The sequence below is a fragment of the Erpetoichthys calabaricus genome, chromosome 9 (genome assembly GCF_900747795.2).
Source record: "Erpetoichthys calabaricus chromosome 9, fErpCal1.3, whole genome shotgun sequence".
NCBI lineage: Eukaryota > Metazoa > Chordata > Cladistia > Polypteriformes > Polypteridae > Erpetoichthys > Erpetoichthys calabaricus.
In genome coordinates, this window is record NC_041402.2 from 72877041 (window position 1) to 72896437 (window position 19397).

Sequence of the window (19397 nt, forward strand, 5' to 3'; positions counted from 1 at the left end):
TCTCTCCAGGATTTTAAATCTGGGGTAATTTTTAATGTGTATTATGCATTGTTGATTTGAAAAAATAAAATTGATGTGCAGATGGAATTTAGGAGATGGCAGGCTCATTACACCTGCCTGTTATCTCCTGTGCAAGTCAAGCTGCTTTTTAAGCTGCTTTGAGAATTGCATTCTGCTTATCTTCATCAGTATGAAATGCGCAGGTAAAGTGCAAAAGGGTAAATTTAGAAAAGCTTTCATATAAACATGCATCCTTTGTGTCCTTTTCTTCAAAACAGTACAGTAGAATTTTGAATCAAATTTTGGACACTTGCCCATTTTTCTTTTGTTTTTTCAGTGGGTTTTGACATCTGCACAGATCAGAAAAGGTTCCCTTTCATTTCTGATGATAATCGGTTCAAAGTGGAAACGGATGGAACAGTTAAAGTGAAACGTGACGTTAAATTGCACCATGGACATATAAGCTTTTTCATTCATGGATGGGATTCATTGAACAAAAAAATTACCAGCCGTATCACTGTGGAATACCAAAGACCCCATCACACAGGACATGAACAGAATGATCAGGTAGAGAGTGAACTTTATCTGAATTTTGGGACTCATGGCTTCAACAATGGTGATTGAACTTCGCATAACAGAGTAAAAATGTCCTCTAACAACCTTGTGGTGTTAAACGTAAAAAAAAAAAAAACCTTGCATTTTGTCTAATATATTGATTGCAGTACATGTCATTTGACCTTTTTTAAAACCCTTTCTATCTTGCAGAGTGAATCTCAAAATATTGTGATGTTTCCTCATTCTTCTGGCCTTAAAAGACACAAGAGAGAGTGGGTGATTCCCCCCATTAATATTCCTGAAAATCAAAGGGGAACATTTCCCAAACAAGTGGTGCAGGTTTGTAAATTCATATTCCTTAACACAGTAAATAACTCCTCCTAATGGAGTTTCTGTTGCTGTTTTAAGGGGCAAAACTATTTAAATGTAACAGGCCTTATTAACTATTCTGTTGCACTAAATATTTGAATATATTTCCCTTAGATTAAATCCAGCAAGTCGAAGGAATCCATTATACATTATAGCATAACTGGACCAGGTGCTGATTTACCCCCAACAGGACTATTCAAAATGGATAAAGACAGTGGCTGGTTACTAGTAACTGAACCCCTAGACCGAGAGAAGCAGTCTGAATATTTGGTAAGTTTCCAGCATGCCTCGTACTATTTGTATGTACTGCATGGATTGTCATAAAACTTGAGTTCCTGATTGTTTTTTTGTTTATAGCTTACTGTACATGCTGTTTCAATAAGTGGGAATATAGCAGAGGATCCTATGGAAATTACTGTAATTGTGCTGGATCAAAATGATAACAAACCTGCATTTATCAGCAACACCTTTGTAGGAAATGTAAGCGAAGGATCACAGCCAGGTATCCAGTTTGATTATAATTTTTGATATTGCCAAATATGTAAAATGGAAACTATTTAATACGTATTCTTTAAACATACAGTTGTCTTTTGGCAATTTTAACTGTTACTATGAAGGTTAATTCACTTTAACACTAATGGCAAATTTAATTTTTGATCTTATCTGAAAGTCTTTTGGAAATTGTATACTTGGCTTTCAGTGGTGGTGTTAAGTCTTGGTACTATTTCTTTTCATCTATACATGGAGAGCGAAGTAGGAAATAAAAGCAAATGACCAAGTACTGTATATAATTTGGGTAAGATGTCTGTAAATATGAAGATATGTTACTTTTCGTAGGCACATCGGTTATGACTATAACCGCTATTGATAAAGATGATCCTACTACAGACAATGGAATTTTTAAGTTTTCAATTCTGAGCCAGACCCCACTTGTACCCTATCCACAAATGTTTACCATTAATCAAGATACTGGGACCATTAGTGTCATCGCAGCTGGACTAGATAGAGAGGTAAGTTTGTAAACCTATTAACACGCTTGAAAATATGAATCTTTAAATATATTCTAGCCCTTTTTGTAATGAGTACAGTGTGTGGGTTTTTTTTTTTTTTTTTGGATTGTGTCCAGTAATCGCATATTTGACTTAAACTTAATCAGTTGATATGAAAAATTGCATTTCTTTAAGTAATTATACACTTTAACATATCACAGGGAAGATATTAATCATTCATCAGTATAACAGACATCCGATTAAATTATTCCTCACCTTTTTAATTTCAAGCCTAAGTATGCTGAGAGAGTATCTTCTTAATAAATAAAAATCAACTGATGTTTTCCTTTAATGAGAAAAATTTAGTGGATACAATTCTTTAAAACCTTTAAGATCTTACAAAAGGAAATGGGTGGCGTTCTCATAGTTCTATAGGTTTATAGAGTAGTTGTCACAGTTTTGTAGCGACTTTGGAATTGAATAGAGCCTCATAATGGAGATGATTTCTGAATAAGCATATATACTGTGAGGAATCGCTTGAACCACCTTGAACATTCCTCCAGCCTCAAGTGTTGTCTAGACTATGCTGTTCTTTTTGCATTTAGGTAAAAACATTTGAAACAAATGCAATATTCTGAAATAGTCATAGAAGCTGGCTAAAGACAATGGTGGCTCAGCATTTTTAAAGACATTCAACAAAAGGTCTTTATTGGAATGTGGAAAGATAGTTGGCCTGGTTGAAAAATGCTTGGGAGTTAAAACCTACCCCATGTCTATAAGGTTTACATTTGTCAAGTGTTGCCTCGAAGTACTATAAGTGGTGAAGGTTTTTGTGATATCAAGAAACAAGCTGAAATTTTTCCTGAAAAATATAAAACTGCACACATCAATCAGTCTTGTCTCTCACTGTCAAGTATGATGCTTATATCATCCTGTCATTGGTGTGCATTTCAGCAACATTTGACTGAAGGATGATTTTGCCATAGTATGTGCTGGATTAAATATGTACCTCTTTGGTAGAAAATGAACTGCTGAATTTTTTGTGGTGGATCTAGACAGTGACCAAAGATACACTGTTAAGAGAACCACTGCAAAAAGCAGGTTCAGAAAACAGATGGATCAAAGATGTGTATGAAGTGCTTTAGGTTTTATGAATAGTAACCTTGGTTCTCCAGTGTGGCAAAAAATCTGTTCTATAAATGCATTTTCATTAAACAACAAACCATAAAATTATTATGGTTTTAATTCTATATAAAACAGATTAGTTCCTGCAATGTATTGGGTAAAATTAAACACAACTCTCAAGCCAATTTAATTCAATGCCACAGGGGCTTGAGCCCATCCTGGTAGCAGTGTGCATGGCAGGAAATCACTTTGTTCAAGGTGCAAGTCTCACTCACACCTACACCCATGTCCCCACATTACACTTGCACAAGAAGAGTTTGGAATTGCCCTTTTACCCAACCTGTTTGCCTTTAGAAGGAAAGACAGAGGTGTGGAGGAAACCCATGCATATGTATTTTGTACAATGACCAGGATGTAATTTGTGAAAGAATGAAAATTTAACACTTGCTCCTCATTTCCCTGCTTGAAGATGAACTATTAATGATGGATTGCTTTGCTTGCTCTTCAGATTTCTTGATCATAATTACCTTGATAAATGCCCTTATATTGCATAGTTCATTCTCAAGTCATAACATTACAATGGAATCACTTCTACAAGTATTCAGTCCACCATACATGCTTCAGTGTCTCATTGGTCAAGAATCTGGTTGTCCTCTCTACTTTTTGCGGCGCAGCACAAATAATTGGCAATATCCTCTTTAAACACTGAAAGTGCTGGTTTTCACATTAATCTTTCCACGCCCAGTTAAATAGGTAGTGGTTAAGCCAAAGAATTAGTGAAACCAAAGAAAATAATTCCAACTAAAAATGTAAAAGTGTTTAAAAATGTATGTTAATAAGTCCCCACTTTTTTATATCAGTTTTTTTATGATAGTTTAATTTAGATTCTATATCACTTAAAATATGGTGTTTTGCGCTTTTTATTTTACCTGTCAGTTAATATATTAATACAGCGCCTTTCCTTGTTTTCTGTAAATGCTTTAATTCCTTTTTATGGAAATGGATGCTGCGGTGTTCCAAGTGATAGTAGACTGAGTTTTATGTGTGTGGTTAAAAAAAAAAAAAAAAATTTTAACCCTCTTTTTAAGGCAGTCATTTAATATTTTTTGTTTGCTTGCCAATTTCAGAAAGTGAGTGAATATACACTAATACTCCAAGTTGCAGATATGAATGGAGAAGGACTCTCAAATACTGCTACTGCTTCCATCACTGTTCTAGACCAAAATGATAATGCTCCACAGTTTAATCCAACAAATGTAAGTGTGTTTACCTTGGCAGAATAGCGGTCTAGAAACTTAATGTGTATTGAATTATGTGCATTTGGTCTATTACATCTAGAACATGTAATCATTTAGAATACATATCACTGTCAAATTGTTTTATTTAAATATGTTGCTCTTAGCAACCTTTTTTTAATACATAAATATAAACCTTGTGTGGTATTATTTTGTGACACTGATACAACTCTCATAATTGGGGTAAATGTTAGAGTTGGAATTTTAGTAATGCTTCTATTTGCTTTGGCAGTATAATAGAAGTGTACCAGAAAATGCTGTGGACTTTGAGGTTGTGAGGCTGATGGTGACAGATAACGATGAGCCTCACACGCCAGCTTGGAATGCCAAATATCGTATTGTTAAAGGGAATGATGGAGGCAACTTTGGCATTACTACAGATCCAGATAGTAATGATGGAATTGTTAAAACTATTAAGGTAAGTAGAGTAAGGAATTCACACTACCTTTCCATTTGCTCTAGATTCTGTGATTTGTGGCAGTTTTTAAACCTGAAAAATGCCATCTTGCAGCTTTGGATGCTTGACAACATTGCTCTAGTGCTTCAGTAATCTTAAAACCATTTCATATGTTTTGATTTAAATTGGATTAAGAAGACTTATAAATGTACTTGTGTTTAATCATCCTATAGTTATTTATAGATGCTCTGTGTTGCAACAGTTTTTCCCATCAAGGGTCATTTTTGCTATGCACTTGAAATTAGCTGTTCATCTGAAAATACTTTTTCAAAAGCCTCACTTCTGTTTCATGTTTTACAATAAGATGCATGTGAATTTCCCATTGGGATTAATAAAGTATCTATCTATCTATCTCCTATTTATCTATACATCTATCTATCTATACATACATACAATTTTTCTGATTCTTCCAGTTCTCTATTGGAATAAGTAGGAAGTTGGAGTGTGGAGGCCATGATTGGATTTGAACAAAAGCTGCCAGTTGAGGCATCAGTGTTAACCACTGCATAACCACAATATAAAATCCAGAAAAATGGCTTTTTTTTTTTTTTTTTTTTTTTTTTTCTTCAGGGATAGCTTTATGTCTCAAAGTCCTGCATTAATTCAGATCAATTCATAATGGGGACGATTGTGCTAAACCATTTCTAACAGCATCAAGTCAATTTGTCTTCAGAAGTTTTTTTGTGTATTATCTGCACACCTATTAAGAGTACAGGCAGATTTCATAAATACTTAACACTACTACTGCAGGGATGTGCTATAGCCAAAGCATAATTGAAATGGAAAACCAGAAAAACACATAGTAAAATCCTCAAGTTCAGATTGAGGTGTACTGAATAAATCAAAATATAATAACAATTATATTTTAGCCCTTTGTTTATGCACCATGTAAGCAGTACTAGTTGTCAATGTTGTCAACTTTTTTTTTTATATAATATGTAAAATTCATTCATTTAATAATTCATTTATATCCCTCAATAGGGTCTTGATTTTGAAGCCAAGCGACAATATATACTACTAATCACAGTTGAAAATGAGGTTCCATTTTCCACTCCTTCACCAACTTCCACAGCTACACTTACAGTGACAGTAGAGGATGTCAACGAGGCTCCAATTTTCAGCCCACCAACGCTGTCTGTTCCTGTTAAAGAAGATGTGCCTTTGAACACTTTCATAACAACTTACCAAGCAAAAGACCCAGACATAGAAATGAAGCAGACAGTATCGTAAGTAATTGTTTTACTGTGTTTCAAACATTGGGTTTGGAGTGCTGTACAGATTTAATGTACTTTACAAAGCCCAGGAGTCACCATGGATAAGTCTATACTGGGCTGGCTAATCTGATGCCATGACATTTTCATCCTTTGATTCCAAGGCTCCCAGCATTCCAGATGTCTTTCCCATGAGCAGGAAAATGGCCTAGATGTAAAGAAGTGGCACAATATGCTACAATAGCAAACGGAATAGAGGAGGATTAGCTAGGGTACATAATTGTAGTAATGTTATACAAATGGTTAACAGAGATGCAATATGCACAGTTCATTAGCAGTTTTATGGACCTAAAGTAGTAAGATGGCTTCAGCCTGGTTATAAAAGCTGGAACTCAAGTGGCATCTTTCCTTGTACTTGTGTGTAAGCAATACATTCATTTTAAAACTTTTTTTTCAAATAGCATTTTGAAATCCACCCTGAAGTTAACCTGAAGCCTTTGGAACAACTTAAGAACAGGAATTATGTGGTCATGCTGTCTAGATCTTGTAATGATTCTTGCTGCAGCAATTTGTATTAACTGAAGGCTACTTATGGAATGGTTTGAGCAGGCAGTAAATGTACAACAGTAGCCAATCCCACTAGAAAGAAATGTATCGGTTTATTAGTGTGTATAAACCTTGTTAATTTACCAGTATTTAAGATGGATTTTTTTTTTTTTTTGGTAATTTTGTATTTTAGAATGTACTGGTGTCCTAGACAATGCCTAAGATGTGCTCGGATTTAGTAAAACTAATATTTAGATATTAAGTCACAGGGTATTGTTACCGTCTGCATCATAATCCCCGACTTGTTCCCAATGCTGGTGGGATAAGCAATATCTCTAATCTACCCAGAACTGGATGCGAGTGAGGAATGGGTAATGCAAAAATGCTTTTTACAAACTAGTCATTTTTATAAAGGTGATTTTTGAGATCCTGTTTGTATTAGGTAATGCAGGATTTTATTCCCTTTTACAATTTGAAACAAAGCTGTGGGCTGTTGAGCACAATAACTTTATACAAAATGCATATTAAGAATCGTACTACAACTTTAGTTTGTTTTGGTTTTCACAAAATATCACTCGTACTAATATCAGATCCAATTACATTTTGTCAACAAGAAAATAAGGGATAATCCATCAGGCCTAAAAGGTTAATAGTAAAGCACACCACCTAAATTAAAAGCATTTTACTTGAAACTATTTTCTTGCAGTAAGATGGGAATTTCAGAGTGGCATTTTAGTTATCAACTATAAAGTTATCTATTGCATTGTCAAACTGGATAAATGGCTTTCTAATATCAGTTTTTCTGGGTTTCACTGTAAATGTTTTTGCAAAATGCATCCTAGTTTTATTTTTGGCATTTATTGAATAAAGTTAAAACTCCACTGAGGAGATTAATCTGACCTAAAGTTAAAATTTTGCACTTTTTTGCAGTTTGAAATTCAGATTAGCTTTAAAGGGCTTGGAGAGATTGTTACATTGGGATTTTGTTTATTAAATATTTGCTCTGTGGTTTACGTGTGTCTACCAGCTATATGGTTATTTCTAGATCTGTGTTTAAGAAAATGTTGATGTCGGCTTTCAAGTGCATAACTTGAGTATACAGTACGGGGAATTTCTTAAGTAGTAGCCCTTACGTGCCATATTTCAAAGTTGGTTTACTGCCACTTACACAAACAAGTCGGTCAAAAGCAGTAATATTTTACATACCCAAGGGTGTGTCCATGTTGTCTGGTTTCATTAGTAAAATAAGCGATTTATACACACATTGCCACGGCAAGCAGTGCTTCACAGCTGAGTGAACCAGCTTTTATCAATGATTCCACCTACGTAGAGGCACATATGAGAGCATTCCAATGATATATAGTTATAATATGAATGACCAATCATGGACATGTTACATCTGTGTGTAAAAGGCAGGAAATATATTGCATGTTCATCAGCCCATCTTTATACACAGCTACTCAAGCTTCTGGGAGAGTGCATGGGAAGTGTTGTGGTAACCCCCAATAAGACTGTTTGTTTGTACAAGGGAAATGTTTAAAAAACAAAAAATAAATAAAAAAAAACGCATATAGTTGAGGCTATCCTAGAAAAGTCACAGAATGCTAGTGATACAGAATCTTAAGGCCTGGAGTCGGATTCTGATCAGTTTTGATTCTATTGAGAATGACGTGTTTGCTGAAGTACTCTATGCTATGTTTGATTTGTAAGTATACAACTGGTATAACTTTGAAGCATTGCGGCGTGCATTTTTACAAATCGTGCATCAGGTGTTCAATCACAATCCCCGGAGACTGTTATCTACACATTTCAAGTGCAGTACCAGCAACATACCCATTCAGTTTCAGCTATAAAAGATTCAGGAATTGTGTGTGGTTTTTGTTGTTTTTTGTCATAGCTTTAAAAGCTTTAGTGTATTTGTAATTCACATTTCTGTGGAGTTTGCTTCCTTTATCTTATCCAAATATTGATATTTAGTGACAAGCAGTGCAGACACAGGTGCAAATTAACAATAATTGAAATGTATAAGGGGGGAAAAGGTGAATGTAGTGGACCAGAACCAACCTTCGAACAGAGTACACTCCCACATACAAACAGGTGTGACTTTACTAACACATTTAACACATCAGTTTTTTATTCATTTTCTCCTTGCATACTGAAGTGGTATTTTTGACCACAGAGAGTGAATTATTTTGAAAATGCTGTACAGTGTGTGTAAATCTGAGAAATTTGGTCTTGTGATGCAATATGGATATGGGGGAAAACAGGTTTTCAAACACTGATGGGTGATTTTCACGTTTAGACATGGACTTCAGTTTTGCCTGCTGTTACTAGTTTTTTTTTTGAGAATCCTTTTCCATCTTTAGTGCATGAACTGATTAGTACTGTTTTATTTGAAACACTTGGATATTTTGTTTCATTTTGGCAGGGCTCCCTTTTTTGTATTTTCTGAGGTTTTATAGTCATTTGTGGACAAAGTACAACTGTTTTAAGTATTACAAGTCAGTTTGTTTTGTTGTTCCACTGACCGAGACCTTGGCTCATAAACACTACATGAACAATAGGAGAAATCTGTATTTACAATTTCAGAGTGGATAACAAATTTTAAAAAACAATACTCTGGTGTGTTTGGGAAGCTTTGAGGCAAAGATCATATTTTTAAATGTACTGGTTTGTCGATTTAAGGCAGACATCCAGTATTGTAATCTGCATCTCTTTGGGATGCAGAAAGAAACCTGAAGATCCAGTGGAAACTCTACACTGGCAAAAGAGGAGGCAAATTTCAAACCATGTGGACTACCCACATGTACTAATATAGGAACAATTGTAATAACAAGCACCTCCATATTTAATTACAAATTAAAATGCATTGAAGTGATATGTTATATTGCAATTATGTTAACTCATATCAGAAACATGTAGTTAGAAGGCCTTCTAAAACTTTCATTGTTGAAATTTGTAAATACAAAAAATGTCAGTGTGTGTGCGCGCTTTTTATAAAGCCAAAGTAATGTTTTAATTTGGTAAACTGTGGAAAGCACATATAACATGTTTGAATAGTAAAAGGTGCAAATGGGATGCATCTCTAGTTGGGAGGAATTTGTGCACTTAATGTTAAAGCAGAATTAGTCATTTAACTACTCTATTATACAGGCAGTCGATAGCAAAAGCACATTAAATGGAGCAAGGGCTTACAGGATTTTCATAATTTTCAGATGGCAGATTTGTATTTTTTGCATGTATTTTAGCTGTGTATTTTCAGCTACTCAATACAAAATATCCGTAAATATTCAGCAAAATACACCTGGTTTGGTTAATAAAGTGGTCCAATGAGGACCATATTCTGCAGTCGTGGACAAAAGTTTTGAGAATGTGAAAACCAATATTTGTGTGGGTTTGCTGCTTCAGCTTTTTTAGATCTTTTCGTTAGATTTTCTATGGTATACTGAAGTATAACTACAAGCATTTCAGAAGTTTCAAAGGCTTTTATTGACAATTACATTAAGTTTATGCACAGTCTCAATATTTGCAGTGTTGCCCCTTTTCCAAGACCTCTGCAATTTGCCCTGGCACGCTGTCAATCAACTTCTGGGCCAAATCGTAACTGATGGCAGCCCATTCTTGTATAATCAATGCTTGGAGTTTGTCAGTTTGTGGGTTTTTGTTTGTCCACCCGCCTCTTGAGGACTGACCACAAGTTCTCAATAGGATTAAGGTCTGGGGCGTTTCCTGGCCTTGGACCCTAAATTTCAATGTTTTGTTCCCCTAGCCACTTAGTTATCCCTTTTGCCTTTATGGCACAGTGGTCCATCATGCTGGAAAAGGCGCAGTTTGTCACCAAACTGTACTTGGATGGTTGGGAGAAGTTGTTCTTGGAGAATACTGGTATTCTTTATTCATGGCTGTGTTCTTAGGCAAAATTGTGAGTGAGTCCACTTCCTTGGCTGAGAAGTAACCCCACACATGAATGGTCTTGGGATGCTTTACTGTTGGCATGACACAGGACTGATGGCAGCGCTCACCTTTTCTTCTCCGGATGCCCCATCAGAGAAAATGACTTTGCCCCAGTCCTCAGCAGTCCAATCCCCATACCTTTTTTTTTTTTTTTCTCTGATTCCCTCTAAGTGTACAAAGCCCACCCCCAACAAACTGTTTATTTGTCACACAAGAATTGTAGGGGTTTCTCCCCCCCACCCCACCCCCATTATGAAATTGAAAAAAGATTGTACAGCAAGTAAACTTAAAATCATGCTATTTACCTCAGTTTGGTAACGTCAAAACAATACTGAATTTGATAACATCACCTGCAAACTTGAAGCCTTTTGCTTGGGATGAGTCCCAGATAAAGACTGGGGCTGAGATGTCACCCAAATGAAATTTGTGGATTGTAAGCAGAAACTTGTACATGATGCATGTTAACAGTGTGTGTAAGCCCATAGATGTTTTCCTACTTTATCTAGTTTAAGGTGTAGGGTATGTATTTCTTACTCTTCTGTTCTTTTCATATCAAGGATATGTTGCTATTTTTTTTTAATTTTTTATTTCTCCCTACTTTTTTTTTTTAATCAGATACCGTATTGGTAATGATCCTGCAGGATGGTTGAATGTGGACAAAGACTCTGGAATGATTACTGTCAAGCAAGAAATGGATAGAGAGTCTTCCTTTGTGAAAAATGATAAATATACAGCACTCATATATGCTTATGACAATGGTAATATTCCTACTGGCAGAATAATCATTATAATAATTGGTTGGTATCCTGTCAATGTTCAGGCACTTGTCAGTGATACCTTATTTACCAGATTTCTTGCAACCAGGTTATAAAAAAAACAATACAACTTTTACTATCCAAAAAGGAGTGGTTAGTTATAAGTGCTTATTGGCTTGGGGCATAGCTTGCCAATTTAGAACCATTTCTGTATTTAAAAATAAGCTAAGTGGCCCAGAATTCTACAAAGATATGTTGCCACACACATTGCTTTCTTTGACTGAAGAGGAAATTAAGTTTAATTGATAAATGTTCCTATTTTATGTTTTACAGCTAATCCTCCAGCAACAGGTACAGGAACTCTTGTGCTCGTATTGGAAGATGTAAATGATAATGGTCCAGTGGTGGACGTTGTGGGTGACGTGCGCTTTTGTAACCAGAAACCTCCACCTCAGGAATTTTCTGTTGTTGATCCGGATTCTGTGGGAAATGCTGGACCCTTCAGGGCTGAACTGTTGCGTGAAGCCAGGAGGAACTGGACTGTCAGCATGAATGATGCAGGTAATTAAAATATTTAATTCTGGGGTTTGTGTGTGTGGCTTAGGAAAATGTAGAGTACAATGTAAATTATCTGACAAAACTTTAGTAGTACAGAAAAGTGTCAGAAATGCAATATACCATTTTACTCTACAGAAACAAGAGCATGCACTGGCAAATTTCAATATGTATAAATGCACATGCATTTAGTTATTTTAATTCTTGGTTTATTACAGAGAACAAAATCATTCTTTCTATGACAACCCAGCTACCACCTGGCGAATATGATGTTATTATTCGAGCATATGACAATGGAAACAAAAACCAGGACACTACCTTGAAAGTAACTGTGTGTGACTGCACAGGGGCTGAATTCCGTTGTCCCAGGACAGACGAAGCTGGTATTGGACTGCCAGCTGTTTTGGCTATTTTGGGTGCAATCCTTGCCCTATTGAGTAAGTATATTGAAGGCTAATTTTCTTTCATAGTTTAGGAGCATGCACTGATACAGCATTAATCATACAAATTAATACAATGTTGAAAAAATAGGATTTTGTGACATGTAGCTTTAAATTGACACTTTTTTTTTTTTCCACTGCAGGAAAACTTAAATGCTTCTTAATCAGTGACTTCTATTTATACAGTTATTTTGCAAGATACATTTCTCAGTGTTTTTTAATAATTAAAATGGCTGTTTTACAAAATTTGCTATAATTGGGCCATTGACTACAAGTAGTGTGTTTTGACCACTTAGAATTCTGGTATGTCTGCACTCTTCATGGGGGCAATTCTTACTAGTCTTAATTGTGAGAATTTACTGATTTCTTTCTGGAAAAAGCTAATATGGTACTATCTTTTTAAATCTGTGTTCCTTAGAGACTAAACAGCATTTACACTGATCAAAGATTGATACAAAGGCTGTAGCTAATGCACTTTAGCTATCATTGAAAGTTGTACTACTCTTTGAACAATGTGAATATGCATTACAGAGATTTTGGATACTATAAAGATATATATTTAAAAAGTTATGAACAGTTTTTCCAAACAGCAGAGTGAGGGTGGATAAAGGGTGTCCATTTTTATCTCTTTGGAGGCATCCTCTGGAGTTTACTTCAGATATATATTTTAGAAGTGGAAGTTTGTTAAACAAGTGTAGTCATCATATTCTGGTTATGAACCTGGCATATTTAACTCTGTCAGAGAAAACAATTTGATACATTTTGCCTTTCCGGCTTCATGCATATTTGTCGGTTGGAATTCTCCATGCTGGTTAACATCGAACCGAAAAAAAAAAAAAAAATTCTGCAATAAACTTTGGCTGTGTATCCCCATTTGATGGGTCATTATGAATAACTCCTTTTTCAAGGGTATGTTTTAAATAGTTGTAATTTTGTGTTCCATAGTGTTGTAAAGGAGCATATTAACATTTGACAATGTGGTGGTTGTTTTTTTTTTCCCTTTTGTAGTTCTTTTACTTCTGTTGCTCATGTTGCTTAGAAGAAAGAGAAAGGTGAAAAAGGATCCATTACTTCCAGAGGAGGATATTCGTGACAATGTATTCTATTATGATGAAGAGGGTGGTGGTGAGGAAGATCAGGTTAGCTATACAATATTTTTCTCTATAAAGAAATAGGTGTAAAACTAAACAGATTCTAGAAAAATGTATTCAGACCCCTTAAATTTCTGTAAACTTTGTGTTGAAGGAAAAATTTTAAATAGTTACAATTGTGGAATGGAAAAAATCCGGAAACCTCTTGGGCCTCATGCATAACGGTGTGTGTAGAATTCACACTAAAACATGGCGTACGGACTAAAGTGGAAATGTTCAGACACACACAAAAAAATCCAGATAAATAAATCTCTGCATTCCCCAACTTCCACGTAAATCCTGGTTAGCATGAAAAGTAACGCGCGTGCACACACCTGCTGCCACTCCCCAACTCCTCCCAGAATTGTGCCTCTTTGAATATGCAAATCCATATAAATAGCCCTTAAGCTCGGCGTTCTGTGAAAAGGCAATGGCAAAAGCACAGGGGGAGAAATAGAAGAATTTCAGTGAATACCAAGTGGAGGCAAGGAAAAACTTGTTAGTTTAAACAGTGGTATAAACAACAAAAGGAAGTTGATCGAGTGACAGAGTGCTGGAGAAACTCAAGCTCAAGTTCACAAAGTCACATAGTGCCTGAAATATAAAGTTGTCATATCAAAGTTGCCATGAAAAGGCGAGTAGTAGCCCACCGTCTGAGTGTCATATGAAAGCTGCTTAGGGTACAGAGAAGAGGAAAAAAAAAAATAGGGACACAGTCTAGAAAAAATTACCCCATGTCAAATTTAATCTCTCAATTTCCACTTTAATCACATAATTTGTCATTTAACTCTTTTAGGGCTAATTTTTTTTTTTGTTTCTTTTCTCCCAGGGCTGAATTTTTCCAAAAAGTAACATTTTTTAAAATAGAACACAAAGCAATTGTTTAACATATCAAATCAACAAAAAATATTTACTTTTGACAAATGTTACTGTCTTGCATGTTGTATGAGCCTGCATACTCTATGATTTCACATACATATCACATTTTACACAGCAAAGTCTGATCTCGCTCAAAGCAGCCAATTTCAGTCATTGCCACATTGCACTCCTCACAATATGTGTTGCTTTGGTGCCTATTTTTTCAATTGTCTGTTGCTGCACTTTCTAACATATATTGTTAGTGTGTACTGTAGAGAGACAAGTCACCCATTTGCCATCGTGCCATGCCACTGCCACCAAGTTTTCTGCCTGCATGAAAACCATATTGTCACCTCTTCATCTTCTGAAACTTTATGAACTTTAGGTATGGCATTCTAGCCTCGCTCACCCCATGGGATTTGCTTCTGTTTATTACAGAAGTGAATAAAACTTTGCAGCAGCACATACCTAAGCCACCAGGGGACAAAACACGTTTGGACCAATGCTCCCTGAAGTTATATCACCAGTTCTGTCCCATCTCTATTTGTAATGCCACAGCGCGCTTCATCTCATCTTTCGTTGTGGGTTTCCACTTTGAAAAACGAGAATGCGATGCAAACGTAGCCCGCGATTCAAAAAAAATCTCTGCCTACCTGTTTGTCTCGTCTGACAGTAGCTGAAAAGCAGCATCAGGAGAGAGCAGCCTGAACTACAGCAGCTGGTGATCTGTCGTGTCCAACAGCAAGCCATGCCGTCTTGTAAACTCCGGTAGCCAGATCGGCTCTCAACGGATCAATGTCTGTGTATTTATCCCATGCGAACCTTGCCGTTGATGCATCGGCTGCGCAAAGGCACTCAACTGGCAGCAGATCCGCTCGCGCGGCATCGGCTGGTGTCTGATCAGCTGATGCCTGCTTCTAACTCTCTTGCTCGATCTCCTGATCACTGCCAATAAAATCTGATTCTGAAAAATCAAGAGTCTGACTCCACGATAATGCGCAAAACATCGTCTGCCGAGTGTTTTCTTTTCTGCACTTGCTTCGCTGCCTTTTCACATGTCGGTGCCATCTTGCCTTTGTTTACATTTCGCAACTCACACACACGCAATGTTTATTTGCCGAGTCAACGAGTCTAGCATTCCTCCAAGCACAGAGGGAATGCCTGTGACGTGACAGTGAGATTTGTCGCCATTAACAGCGGATTGTCACCCCCTATCCCTGGATGTCGACTTTTGTCGACATTCGCCTTCAACCCCTCCTGTCGACAAAAGTCGACATCCGCCCTAAAAGAATTAAAGTAGAACATCATAAACTTCATCTTAAAATTGTTTACTAGTTTCTCAAATCCCATTGTAACTAAAGTAGCACATTAAATGCTTTTGTTTTGTATGTGTTCTTCTATGTGCTCTGTGTGTGAATCACTACGTACTTCTTAAACTGACTCTCTTCCTCCGACAGAACACAGAAGCCATTACGTTTATGATATTGCAGCTCTCTGAATAGTCTAAATACTGAGATGTATACTTGATATCATTTTCATGATGATAGGTATTAAACATGGGAACACGGTGGTGCAGTGATTTTCATGCCTCATGCAAGATGCTTGCTGCGCCGTGCACGACCTAAGGTGAAATAATTTATTGCAGCAGTATTGTCTCATTCAAACATACTGACTCCTAATCCCTGTCCTTCCTTTTCTTTCTCCTAATACCCAATCGCCACACAATCGGCACTGTAATAGACGTTAAGCCATCTGTAAGCTGAGAATGCAGATTCTTCAAAACTTTTAAGGAACATTGAAATATCTTCGTAGTACATGTGTAATTATTCTGTCCATCTATCCTTCTTGTGTCGCACCAGTCCCAGCAAGAATACAGCGTGAGGCAGAAACAATCGCTGAACGAGGCGCCAGCTTCTTGCTAGCGCTGCGACACAGTGTCCTCACATGTTTAATTAACAATATAGATTATTTAAATGAAGTTAGTTTTATCTGTATAATATAAAACATTTTGCTGCATTTCATCTTAAAAATGACATTATCATATGTAAATACGTGCTTTATAAAGTGGCTCAGGTTGTGCAATATAACTATCGCAAGTTTACAGTGAGGTAATTGTACCTATAAGTACAACCAGTTGTACAAGGAGCACTTGATGGACTGATTGCATTTATAGTTCTTGGGATGAAACTTTCTGAACTGCAACGTCAGTACAGGAAAGGCTCTGAAGCGTTTGTCGCATGAGAGCAGTTCAAATAGGCAGCATGGCTGAGGCAGGCAGCATGTGCTAGATGCTGTATCCCGATAATTCTCTTTCCAGTCAGCTGCTGTAGAGCTGTGATTCTACACTCAGATACAGTGATGTAAATACTGAGTGGTACAGTGAGAATAATGTGGAAAAAGATGATCCACTGTGGCAACCCCTAACGGGAGTAGCTGAAAGAAAAAAATGCCGTGGGAAGAGCAATGCTAAAGCAGCTATGGTATTTGAAATAGTTTGGCTATTGCGTGGACCGTTATTGTTACAGGTTAATTACAATCGGATGCCTTAAACTAATAAACAATATGCAGTTAATTTCAGTGTATATGATAAAGCCACGTCAGGGATGTGGATCTAAAAAAAGGGAAACCACACTGGAACAAAAGCACTGCTTTGACACTGGGTACCGCCAGTTTGCAAAACCGAGCGAAGAACTTGCGTACCCCAGGGTTTGAGCTACCATGGAAATGTGCGTGGCTTTACGGCAAGTTTAGGTTATATACATCATGATTTGAGCGTGGAAATGGGAGTATGCAACATTTTTGTGCATATGCAGAGTTTATACATGAGGCCCCAGGACTGTTGCTAAAAGTTGGCCTTCTGGCTAAACTGAGTAACCTGGCAAGAACGACCTTGGTCAGGCAACCTAGTGATCACTAACAGATCTACACAAGTCATCTGGTGAAATGGGAGAACCTGCTGGAAGGACAACCATCTTGGCAGCACTCCATCAATCAGGTGCATATGACATCCTGCTTGGAGTTTGTCAGATGACATTTTAAAGGACTCTGATCATTAAGAAAAATCTGGTCTGATGAGACTACAATTAAATTCGGTGCTTGGAGTTCTGCCTGATGTCAAGAATCTGCTTATCACCGGCCTAATGCTGTCCCTAGTATAGTGGTGGCAGCATCCTACTATGAGAGTGCTTAGCAGCAGCCGGGACAGGGTGATCGGTCAGAATAGAGGGAAAGATGAATTCAGCTAAATAGAGATCCACAGACTTGAACTGGGATTCACCTTTCAGCATGAAAGCATGCAGCCAAGGCAATGTTGGAGTGGCTTCAGGACATGTCTCTGAGTGGCCAGGCTAAAGCCTAAACTTAAACCCTATAGATAATGTGTGGAGAGACCTGAAGGTGGCAGTTTACAGACACCTCTCATATATTCTAAAGGAGCTTGAGAGGATCTGCCAGGAACAGTGGGATAAACTGCCCAAATCCAGATGTGCAAAGCTTTATAGAATAATCCAAGAAAACTTGAAGCTATTATTGCAGCCAAGGGGCTTCTGCAAAGTACTGAATTAATGGTCTGAATATTTAGATGAATGAGATTTCTTTTTTTTTTCTTTTTTTTAAAATAACAAACCTTTCTGCAAACATGTTTACTTTTCCATTGTTTAAAAATGGAAAAGATGTAGATTTTAAAATGTATACAACAGTGTGCAGAAAGCAAAGGGCTCTGAATATTTTCTGAATTTACTGTAGTTTGATTTGTGATTGGAGTTCTTTAATTCTGGCCTGTTTTTTCTTTATAGGAGTATGATTTAAGCCAGCTGCATAGAGGCCTAGATGCACGTCCAGGGGTCTACAGAGATGACGTAGAACCATCAATGATGCCTGCCCCAAAGTACCGGCCCCGTCCAGCTAATCCAGAAGATATTGGCAACTTCATTGAAGATGTAAATAAAACTCAAGTTAATTTTGCTCAATACAAATTTTGTAGAAATGTAATTTTAGTCTTGGCATAAGTGTGTGGGTTCTGAACCTACTACACCAGAATACATTTCTTTTAAAGTAACTTATTATTTCAACGTTTTCCAATTTTAGAACTTGAAGACGGCAGATAATGATCCAACTGCTCCTCCATACGATTCACTACTAGTATTTGATTATGAAGGTGCTGGTTCAGAGGCTGGTTCTTTAAGCTCACTACATTCTGACAGCTCAGGAGGTGATCAGGACTACGACTGTTTAAATCAATGGGGACCCCGCTTCAAAAAACTTGCCGATATGTATGGAGGTGAAGATGATTGAAAGCATGTCCTCCAGTTACATGTGGCTTTTGGTGGGTTATTTTGTTGCCATGCAGGACTTCCAATAATATTACTAAACTGCAATTTTTAAAAATCCAAAACGTGGGTAAATTTCAGTGCATGTTTTTAGCTGCACAGTCGAGTTTTTCTGTTTGGTTTATATTGTGTCTTTTGTAAAGTGGCCAAATATTAGCAAGGTGTGGTTGTTTTTTTTTGTTGTTTTTTTTTTTTAAACAACTTTATAAGCACACATTAAGGTGGTCTTTATTTTTCTGCATTATATTTACAACTTTTAATTTTTTTGTTACTTTTTGTATTGTAATCTAAAAGGACCATTTTTATTCCTTTTTGTAGCATTGTATTTTTAACAGTAAAAGCAAAATTCATGAGCTTTACTAGGAAAATTACTGAAAAATGTTTATGAATGATTCAGGAAACAGATTCCTGTTTTTATCCTCAAATTATGGTGGCTTAATTCTTAATAAAGCTATGATTGTTTTAATTAGACCTAGAATTTAAACAAACAACAATTTGGCAGCACATTTTATGAAAAAAAAAAAACTCACCATTTACTTGTTTATCTACAAATTGAAGTGCATGTCATAGTAAATTTTCATTTTGATATTTTTGACTTTGAATGTGTTGAGTCTTTGAATCTTTCTCCCACTCACTGGTTTAGGGCCACCATACTGGGAAGGTTCAGGTTGTTGTTCACATTTCAATATCTAATCTGTAATTTTAATTTTTTTTTTTTTTTGGACATTAAAGTTTATTAACTGACAGGCACGGGCTATATAGGAGCCATTTGCACAAGCTGTCCAGGCTGTGCTAGAGTCCTTGTGCATACGCTTCCTTAGAATTGTTGG

General features: G+C 36.6%; 1 protein-coding gene and 1 long non-coding RNA gene across 29 annotated transcripts in view; one reads left to right on the forward strand and one right to left on the reverse strand.

Annotated features, from left to right (window-relative positions):
- cdh31 (cadherin 31) overlaps window positions 1–19397 on the forward strand; it is a 438121-nt gene that overhangs the window by 247570 nt on the left and 171154 nt on the right. For 2 of the 28 annotated variants that reach the window (XM_051932037.1, XM_051932031.1), the window contains exons 3-5: window positions 338–567; window positions 766–894; window positions 1039–1194. The exons of 10 other annotated variants lie outside the window; for them this stretch is intronic. In XM_051932037.1, the coding sequence (XP_051787997.1) occupies window positions 338–567; window positions 766–894; window positions 1039–1194 (515 nt within the window). Of the gene's footprint in view, window positions 1–337; window positions 568–765; window positions 895–1038; window positions 1195–1281; window positions 1427–1761; window positions 1935–4165; window positions 4295–4565; window positions 4752–5771; window positions 6017–11116; window positions 11260–11589; window positions 11818–12029; window positions 12249–13259; window positions 13391–18033; window positions 18178–18325; window positions 19178–19397 lie in introns of all 28 variants that reach the window. 16 more of the 28 variants (XR_007935859.1, XM_051932043.1, XM_051932042.1 and 13 more) reach the window with 16 other exon arrangements.
- LOC127529178 (uncharacterized) overlaps window positions 1–19397 on the reverse strand; it is a 412696-nt gene that overhangs the window by 195103 nt on the left and 198196 nt on the right. The window lies entirely within an intron of this gene.